Source organism: Haemaphysalis longicornis, unplaced genomic scaffold (genome assembly GCF_048455015.1).
Source record: "Haemaphysalis longicornis isolate Haplotype H1 unplaced genomic scaffold, Haemaphysalis longicornis Haplotype H1 scaffold_8, whole genome shotgun sequence".
Classification (NCBI taxonomy): domain Eukaryota; kingdom Metazoa; phylum Arthropoda; class Arachnida; order Ixodida; family Ixodidae; genus Haemaphysalis; species Haemaphysalis longicornis.
The window spans coordinates 157,771,715-157,782,085 of record NW_027526445.1 but is presented as its reverse complement, the minus strand read 5'-3'; the positions used below and the strand labels follow the sequence as shown (position 1 = coordinate 157,782,085).

The window sequence follows — 10,371 nt, the reverse complement described above, 5'->3', positions numbered from 1 at the left end:
CACCCATGATCTCATCTTCTTGACATTTCCAGAAGGGGAAGACGACGAACCTCTCTGCGACCCTCCGGTCCTGAGCCCCTCCCCCGAACGTACATGGATATCCGCCACCACTACAGAGCCTCCCGCTTGGCCTTTGCCCCTCCCCATCGCCCCGTTTCCACGGCGGACGCTCGCATCTGGCGCGACTGCAAACCCACACCTACTACCATCCCCATCAACTTCATGAAATCTCACTACCTACCTACTCCTACGACTGCCCTTACTTCCCAGATACTCCTAACACAACTCCCCACTTCGTACTGCTTTGTCTCGCCAACTCTCCATTCCCCTTTCCCTGCTGCCTCTACCGAAGGGACAGCTTGCTGCGCAGCAGCTGGCTTGAAAACCAGAGTTCCCAATATCGCGAGCCAGTACGGCTGTGAAGGCCCGCGGCCTACAGGACTAGGATGTCCGCCCACAGCATATTCTCTTTCTCTGCCCCTTCTCTATGCCATTCATTAAAAAAACGTTTTTCATCGTCATAGTTTCCACAGTTAGTGTATAAATGCTCTGTAGCTCTCAATATAATGTCAGTGTCTTGGAAAAAATTATATAGAAATCGGAAGTTAAGGCAACTCACCGTGACACTGCGTCTATTTATTCGTCGTAATTACTTCCCTGTGAAGTTGTAACTGCTACAGGATTCCAGCCTGCTGTCATTTCATGGCCATTTAGGGAGGGAGTATGATTACCGAAAACGACTGTAACTTCTTTTTGTTTGCAATAATATGCCCGTTGACATAAAATAACCTTTTTACAGGTACAGGTAAGCATCCGTCTCTCGGAAGAAGGCAAGTAGGAGTGGTGGTGGGGTCCCCAGAGCCACCGCTGGAGGTCACGGGGTCCTCAAGAATGGAGGCCTGTGCCTCTAAGGTGTCAACTTCTGGCTGAGTTCATTGAAGGACACGCCCATAATGGATGATGATCCGCATCAGCTTGTTCGGTAGGATCAGTGCAGAAGGAGGAGGTATCATTGAACAGGGCGTGGTAGCGCGGTGGTAAGACGCAGAATCGAAGCCCCGGGGCGCGCTATAGGGCCGGCGTTAGTGCCTGTGGGCCATCCCAGATGGCTGTGAGCTCCACCAGTAGAGATGGCAGTGTGCGGATGGTTTGGTAAGGCAAGTTTGAGAGGCATCTAGCTAGAAGGGACACTGCATCAGAGTACGTAAAATGGCATCCTTGCCCCCAGCATCCACGAAGCCCTCTACCACCTGGTACTGGGTCTCAGCAGTCAGTAGTAATACCATCGCACTTGCTTTTCCTGTCGGTCAAATATGAAGTAGAGTGAATGGCCGGTTGTCGGTAACCTGGTGATACAGCCATGTCAGCCTGGTTAGTGCGATCTGGTGAAGCAGGTACAGAACAGCCCATGTAACTAGCGAAGGCCGCTGCTTGCGCAACAGAAGTACGTTTGTGCATACGGGCTGAGCGCCGTTGTTCAACCAGTTCGTCAAGCGTGTTCAGCTGAGCCTCAGCTAGGAGCGATGGTATCGGGTGCAGGGAGGCAGGGGATGGTGCGCATTGCGGCTCTGTTAATGACCTCAAGTCCGTTAAACTCCGTCTCAGTCATGCATTTGAACTGCGCCTAATAAACAAGTCGAGGCTTAAGTACTGACCTCACCAAGAGACAGGCTATCTTGGAGCAGGAGCCACTAGACTACTTGTTTTATTCAAACTATCTAAAATAAAGCGTCACAATTGATTTAAAATGATTTCTAACGAAGTTATGTGAATGCGTTTATATTCGATGAATACAGGCAGTTGCGATATGCAATTCAATACGTTCGCTGATATTCCATATCTACATTAGTGGTAGGGCTATATATTTTGTTACGACTAGGAATAAGCTGCTCAGGTTGTCGGGGGTAGTCAATGCTTGGTTCACGCCGTACCTATCACCTACGTTTTTACCGATATTGAAGCAATATTACAATATTACATCGGCACCAAAGCAACGTATTACCATCCTCTTTTTGCTAAACAGGACACTGCGAAGGGCGCTTCTCAAGCTTCTGCTTGGGCGACGGTCGGCTGCCACAGAACATACTCCTAATCTTGACCGGATGTTTTACAGAATGCTTTAGGATTGCCATAGAGTGGGTATCAATAATAAGCTGTGCTGGACCCCGTACCCCACATCACTACGTCATAGGGCAGTACAGTGGCCTGAGTACCACTTGCCCAAGGTAAGTGATACTTTACCGAGTTTTCTCGTAAGTTTTATTATGCGAAGAGTACGGCACCCAAACAATTCCCTTCGAAACGGCGTAAAATACAGCATGAAAATTTTGAGCTATGCGAAAAGGCCGTGCTATTGGTCCAACGAGGTGCTGTAGCTGAGAAATAGCCGCCGGTCGTTGATCGCGGTTAGCTTGTCGCCGGTAAATGTCGCCCCGTGCTCCTTCTCAATTGGTGATTCCGATGGAAGTCCGATATTCCTTTTTTGATGGTGGTCTCATGTAAAAAACGGCAAAAAAAACCCCAAAATGCAAGTCAGCGAACTTTTTGTCATATAATACACAATTTGGTTATTCGTAATTTGGGCGCATAACATTTAACACAGTTTCGAGCCTCAAGTCACGTAGGTTTATTAGTACAATTAAGCTCACAAAACTTGCACCCACTGCAGCCTTACATTAATACACGCAATTTTAACCCCAGCGGATTTCAAAGCAGAACCGGCGGGATCTGCCTCCCGACAAGTTCAAGACTGTCCACGCCTTGTTCTACGGTGTTCAGGTATCATGGAGCTGTGGACAAACGACAACGCCGCGCAAAATGGTGTACAGTTGAGAATAAACGTGGCATCTGAGCGATTTACATATCTTACGTAAGATAGTCATAGGGCGAGGAACTGCTACAGTATTTCTGCGGAATCGTAAGCATTGAAAACAACACAGAGCTACGAAAATAGGTCCAAATGCTGGAAACCTTTCAAAGTTGCCAACTACAACTGGAACCTTACACGTGATGTTTGAGCAGTCTACAAAGTTAGAAATGGCCTCTCCTCATCTCATCACCTGAGAAGGCGGTTGTGGCGAAATTCTACGGTCTCCCCAACACCCAATAACTGCTGTTGGGTATCGTTTTGCTGTGAGCGCAAAAAACCAAGGAACCGGCACAGAGTTATGTGTGAATGTTCCGGTATAGTTTTAGAACCGACGACAGTTGGCGTGGCTCAGAACCACGTCCTTCGTCTGGGCACTTTTAGCTACAAGATGTGTGACTGCGTGAACACCTTCCGATCGAGCCGTGCTTGAGCCTAATGTTTCAGCAGCAGAGCGCTTTGGATCACTTGTGCGCGGCCACATAGTCGGTTTGCCGTTGTTGTCGCCTCCACTCCTCATGTGTACACCTTCCGAACGAACGGTGTATTGAGAACTGGTCTGCCATTGCGTCACCGTTGAGTAGGTTCAAGACCATATGGGGCCTCGCACACTGTGGAGGCACGAGGCGGGCTTTTTTTCCTAGTGGAGCTTTCCTATATTATGGAATTACGGGAATACAGAATTAGTGCGACGTATGGCGCTCTGATTGTGAAGCCAAAGCACATATTCTTTGCGAAAAAAAATTGAAGAATTTATCTTCGTATGAACGATTGACGCAGTTTTCATGTCTCCATCTTCAATCATGCTTGGTATGTCTTGCACACAGTCCGAATCATACAGCATTCAAAATAACCATGATTTGGCTGTTATGACAGTCTTACAGACAAAAACACGTGGTTAAAACTTCTGTTATGGTATAAACCGTTCAAAAATATCCTACTGCCTATGTCGGCATGGGTCACAAATCAGGATATGTAAGAACTCCGTACTCATGTAGTGCTGCATGTCAGGAACGTTTCGGGAGGGGTGATAGCCTTCACAGCCCACACGCGAAAGCTGCGCTATGCGAGGTTACACGGAAGGACTTGGACTAATTTTTTCGCCGGCATTTTGGGGAAGATAAAGATGTATTCTTTCATTGCTCTCCAATCGGCACCACTTGTGCAAAACGATGGATCTCTTTTCTGCTATCCTATATTCTCCTTAACTAAGCCTACCGGGGGAATAATAACCCCTAGGGCAGGGTTTCCATTCTGAGAATTTTAGCTATTGCAAAGGATAACGAAGTCTCAGGTGTCACGGGGGCACTCACCGATATGAAAGGGGGATCTTCCGGCCGCTCTTCCAGCATGGCCATCACGTCCCGCAGGAAGGCTGGCAGGTCCAGCGGGTAGGCGTTGATGCACGCGCATAGTCCCAATATACCGGCATGCCGCTCCACAAGTTCGCCTGGCTCCTGTGGACCTGGGACATCCGCGCTTCCCCCGTTCGCCTTGCTCAAGCACTGGTCGCGGAACAATGCCTGTAGACGAAAGGCGCGTTGCTAGTTGGAACCACAGGAGAAGACGCGTTATCCTTAACCTCGTTCGTCCAAAAAATATTGGTTCGTCCAAAAAATATAAGGCGCTAACTTCCAAGTTGGAAGTAACGCCTTGTGTTCACTTCTCGCTTCTTCCTTCTCTGTGTTAGCGCTACCAATGTTATAACACGATAGTGTTTTATTCCCGGATACACGAAGATTTCACATACGTCATATCCGTCACGGAAGTGACGCCAGTAGAATGAAGCAAGCGGCCTGTAAAGGGTGCGCCCCTGCACACAGGGTCTTTTTGCGGGGAAGCAACCTTTAGTACTAAAGAGTACGTTATACTTCGCGTTGTTCGTTTTCGAGTTTTATATTTTAAATCGAAAATGTGTTATGCCAGGATACACCAATATTTCACTGTCGTCATATCCGTCACGGAAATGACGCCAGTACCCCTTTGCCGAAGCGACCCACCAGCAGGACGTCGCTCGCCAAGCACACCCACAAGGCAGCCACCGACACGCAAATCATGCTCAGCTGCAGATTTCGCTGCGCATTTCAGTTTCGTGTTTCACTGATTCCTATGACAGAGGAATCAACCACAGTTTTTTGCAATGTCCTGCCAACAGGCCCAAACCAGCTCCCTCTTCTTCAAGCCCCGTGCAGTACCATGGAAAACAGGTAAGGTATACAAAAATATCGACCTCCCTGCAACACTGAAGTGACCAATTTGGGAGCTTGGTAGCCAATAACGCCAAGTTATGCTTTCGCGAAATCTCTAACAGTAAGAGAAAAAGTGAAGTTGATTACCTGCCTAATCGCTGTAGTGTAATAATTCCTAACGACATAGGCACCTGTTTGGTTTCACCAAAAGCACGCAATAAAGAGCCAAGAAATTCTAAACGTCAACTTATAGTCCGCGTGTACAACGATAAAAATTAAGAAATTTTTTGTCGGTGTTGCCCCAAAACTGCATGTCAGTGAATCCCGGACGAAACGCATCGCATTTTTTATGAAATAACATGAAATGCGGGAGACTATTTCTGTGCTAGAACCCAAACAAAAGTAAACTTAAATACGGGAAACAGTCAGCTGCAAGGATTTGGCTGGACTTCCTTCGGCGTAGGAATGGGGCAGCTAAAGCTGCTTCATTGCGTTTAAGGGACTTCAGCAGTAACTACTGTCACTGAAATGTTCTTGTCTACTTATTTTTTCCGAATTGTGCAACGATGCTGTCAACCATAGAAAATTGAGAACTTTAGGGGTGGGAGACCCCTTTCATATTCCATATATCGTAATCGAATGCTTCTTACGAAAGTGAGTTAGTTACTAAAGCATAGTTTTTTTCAAATTCGACAAATTATTTTTTTTTTGCCTTCGTGTTTTCCTGTCCACACGTCAACATATTTTCGAAATGGTGCGTTGAGGGCGCAATATTACGGGGATCTTTTCTGGGACAATGAACAAGCTGCCAATTTGCATCGTTGAAAAGATGACAATAAGGAATTGAGAAACGCGCTGTCTGGCATCTTCAAAGTAGCAGGATGGCAAGCCTCAGAATATCTAGCGGGCATTTGGAGACACACCCTTTAATAATCTACCAAGTCGTCTTTATTTGAAGCAACGGAGGCATTTCGTCCTGCCATATATGACTGCAAATCATATCGCCAGCTCTTTCTCGGTCCAGATTGAACGTTACTGTGAAGAAAAGGTTAAGCATGTCCCGAAGCACAGAACTTCCTCTTTGAAAAGTGGGGAACGTGGAGCCCATATGCTACTCACTACAAGCTCGTCGGTGACCTCCAGGAGTCCACCCAGGAAGAGGTGGGTCAGGGTTTCCGCAGCAGACTCGCGTACCTGCAATTTTTCGTTCGTTCACAAATATGCACTGCAAAAATTAAATAATATGCATTTATGGTTCTAAGAAACTAACGTGTGTTTTTATCTAAATGGACGCGTGTAGTCTCGGTTAAGTACCTCGATTTTTCTCTTAATGTGCCTGATGTTTTATTTTTATGCTAATCGAACATGCGTGACTTAATCAAGAAGTTCTAAGAGTTTTGAACAGGTTTCTCTATATAGTTTACGTTTTTTGGCGAATTATGTTTCAACTTTCGGATGGAAGGATGAATCGAGAGAGGGAGGGAGGAGGGAGGGAGGAGGAACGGACAGACAGACAGATATTTTTGCGTATCATAAGCGCAACAAATCCTATCCTCATTGAAAAAGAACACAAACTGCCGTGTACTTCTGCTGCTGCTACACGCATTAGCGTCGCGGCTGACGGAGCCCAGGAAATAGGACTGTCTGTGGTGCTGCTGGTTACTTCGGCCCACTGTTAAGAAGTTTCCGTAGCTACGGTGGCTGCTCAGTTGATCTTTTTACAGCAACGCTGTATTTTGATACCCCGAGTTCTCGAGCCCACGGGAAAAGAAAACGACGTGTGGAACGAAAACTCGGGGACTTGTGGTAAGTCCATGAAAAAAAAAAAAAAATGCACGAAAAGATAAAAACCGAGGTACCAGGGCCTGCACGTTGAAACAATTGAGACGGCTTATATTACCCTAACAATGTTATTCTAAGAATTCATGCGTGTTTGAAGGTGAAGTCGACTTTAAACAGATCAGTGTAATCTTGGTTTTTGTAAGCTGACTTTCCCGCATGTTGTGCTGCGAAGTGAAGTATGGCCGTTTACGGAGGGAGTTATGGTTGCAGGTGCACTTTATACTCGTCTCCACCGCCGCCGCCTCTTTTCCGAATCGTCTACACTGCTCGCCACGCGCGGCGTCTATCTATCTCCTGCCATTGCTTATGCGTTCATTTTAACACGAAAGTGTTTTATGCCCGGGTGCACCAAGATCTGTCTGGCGTCATATCCGTCACAGAAATAACGTCGCCAGAAAAAGTTCTAACTGACGCGGCTGTGCCTGGATTCGAGCCACGAACTCTCTCGCCGCAATGTTAGGTAACTAGCGCTCTGCCCACCGCTATACGAATTCAAGCGCAAGTAGGTCTACGAACGCGCCTTATATATTTTCCACTACTTTCTTCATTCAGATGCCGTCTAGGAGAAGTGAAGCGAAGTAGTTCATTATGACACTAGTAATCCCCGACAGTTGGCGCCTCAATGCCAGCGTCTTTGTGCAAGCGGGACGCGGGTGAATTGAGGCGTCCTCCGCCACCTACTGCTTTAGGTTTCGGTTTCGGTTCCGTTTCGTTCGCATGGTTTTCAAGGGGCTGTGGTTTCAGTTGTACTTACGCAACGTTCATGCGCATGATACAGTGTCTAACGTTGATGCGTCTAACGGTGCCATACCGACCTCATACAAATAGCGATGTGAAGTTCATATGGATGCACAATAAAGGCTCCTGTGAAGGCACATTTCACTTTCGTGTTTTACCGATTCCTATGAAAGAGGGATCAACCACATTTTTAGGGGGGTGGGGGGGGAGGTGGGGGAGCGAATGTGCACTTTAATCCTACAGAAACCATTAAGCTAGTTAAGCAACGATGTATGGCATTTAAAGCAGATTGAATAACAGGTTTTATAATTCGCTGTGGACATTACACGATGCACGCAAACCATTTCAAGGGAACAGTAATACTATTCGCTATAAGCAACAGTTCGAAGTATCCGAGTCTATATACATGGGGTTGACCGCAGTGATGGCTGTCTAAGTAGATGTCGCCCTTCTTTATTTCCACATTACCACACGATTAGAGCCAAAGAAACAATAGAATCTAAAGTAGGTCTATGGACACCAACCTCGAGGTGATCGTCTTTGAGAAGGGCGAGCGTGTGTTGCACAACCAGGTTCCTCCACTTGGAGGAGCCGCTCACAAGGAACAGGTTGGCGTCCACCAAGGATCGTAAGAGGTTGCAGCTGGAAGCGCGAGCCTGCCACACTGGGCTCCCCATCACCTGTACGCAATGCGAATGGAAATGATAACAAGTGAGAAAGTGTAATGGTTCTAACTGCGGCGTCCGTGCCAGTTTTCTGCACACGGCTGTAGATGATGTTCAAGGTGGAGTTAAATATTTCGAGCCAATGTTGAACCCTCTCTAAACTAAGGCTGGCTCAATGTCATATGCGAAAAATTTAGATCGATTTCAACTAGGTGAACCAAGACAGATTTTTTACACCTATCTTTTAGGGTTGCTGCATTGTGTCGATTTTTAAAGCCGTGTCCAGCTTCAGAAGGCTGAGTATACCATTGCAAAATCTTCTGCCATTGAAAGGAGCACGAAGACGAAATTCAGGCCGCGGCGGCCGCTTTTCTGATGGAGGCGAAAAGCAAAAACGCCCGTGTGTACGAGATTTCGGCGCACGTTAAAGATCCCCAGGTGGTCAAAATTAATCCGGAGCCCTCCACTACGGCGCGCCTCATCGCCTGCGTTGCGTCGGCGCGTTAAACCCTACAACAATCAATCAAAGACGAAATTCAAAACTTTTTGCCAACTTCTAGCACTGGTGAAACGGTTCATATATGCTGACATTGCAGAGCGCAGTGGAAAACGTAGGCACGGAAAACTTGGGCCAAAGTACACACCTGGTCCACCTGGCCGCCAGAAGGAGCCCTCCAGAAAATCTCCCACATGCTTTTTATGCCACAGAATTGGCCACCGTGCCCAGGACTGCCGCATGTCCGAACAAGTTTATTGCTTTCAATGTTGCGAACCCGGCCACAAAACTAAAAACTGCCGATCGAAGGAGCCCGCAGATAACGTCTGCGCGTGTATCTTTGATGTGAACTGCGCTTGGCGAATCTGTTTTTTTTTTTTTTTTTGCCAGAAACAAGCCAAAAAACTATTCTTGAGTAGTGATTTCCCAGTCGTAGTTGGATAATTTGCCAGAAAACCAATATTCGTTCTGCGAGATTCTGGCAGCAATGCTGTCATTGTAAAGAGGGACTTGGTCCCGAAAGAGTGTCTCAAGAGTCAGTCAACGACTAATTTTTTCGGACAAGACAATTCGCCATCTTGAGAAGGCATATATCCCGTGCGCATGCCCCACTCCTGGGGAAACATTTTCGCGAGCTGTATGCCATACTCCCTTTATGACATTGCGATCGGTAATGTACCAGGTGTCAGAGATGCGAACGATCCTGACCCTAACTGGCAGCCTCATTCAACCGAAGTTAAAGGCACCTCTGGAGACCCAGATGAAAACTCCCTACGCCACAACAATGGTGAGAGGACCGAAACTCCCAAAAGGATTTTTGTCACGAACAGCGAGAAACCCTCAACAAGTCACATTGCCGTCAGTGAAATTAAGAGAGAAGAACTAAAGGCAAAGCAAGAGGAAGACTACACGCAGAAAATACTTCCAGAAAACGGGTATTGAGTTCGCCTCAAGGAATGCAACCCGTTGAAGGTTCATCCGAGAGTAGGGCTTGCTGTATCGCAAATCTCGGCTTCCTTCCGGGAGACAATACAAGTAACTGGTGGCCCCCTACTTCCTGAGAGAACCAGTGCTTTACTCAGCGCACGTACATAAGGCTCCTGGATATGAAGGCGTTCGGAAAAGAACCGCCAGGATCTTGCATCACTTTTATTGGCCAAACATGCATGCCGACGCCAAGAAATACGTCAGATCCTATGACATCTCCAAAGAACCCGCTCTAGTGGTCTCGCGAGCAAAACAGACCTTCAGCATATTGGCAGAGGTATCGCCGCCAGTTCTTGTGTTACAAGCGCCAGCCGCATGGAGGAACTTCGTCATTCACAATGAAGCATCCCGCCTCATATTACAAGCAGTGCACTAAGAGAAGTGAAAATTTTGCTGCGGCATTCCGTAGTAGAGTGTAGTTCTACCCGTGATAAGTAGCTAGTCCTTGATGATTCTTCCTGGTGATTTCCACTGTTCTCCCATAATACAGCCTTTCGACGGCCGGAGTACCATCGGTGAGACGATGCTAGTATTTATTCGGTCCCAATACATTTCACTCCATCTCTCCGGCGTATCAGTTAGATTCGC

The 10,371-nt window shown here is 47.1% G+C and overlaps 1 protein-coding gene across 1 annotated transcript in view; it reads right to left on the bottom strand.

Moving 5' to 3' along the window:
* Positions 1-2,322: 2,322 nt before the first annotated feature.
* LOC144149024 (proteasome activator complex subunit 4-like) overlaps positions 2,323-10,371 on the bottom strand; it is a 28,700-nt gene continuing 20,651 nt past the window's right edge. The window contains exons 8-11 of the mRNA XM_077680568.1: positions 8,160-8,315; positions 6,175-6,249; positions 4,180-4,389; positions 2,323-2,493 (exon numbers count right to left, since the gene is read on the bottom strand). Of these exons, the coding sequence (XP_077536694.1) occupies positions 2,407-2,493; positions 4,180-4,389; positions 6,175-6,249; positions 8,160-8,315 (528 nt within the window). The 3' untranslated portion in view covers positions 2,323-2,406. The remainder of the gene's footprint in view (positions 2,494-4,179; positions 4,390-6,174; positions 6,250-8,159; positions 8,316-10,371) is intronic.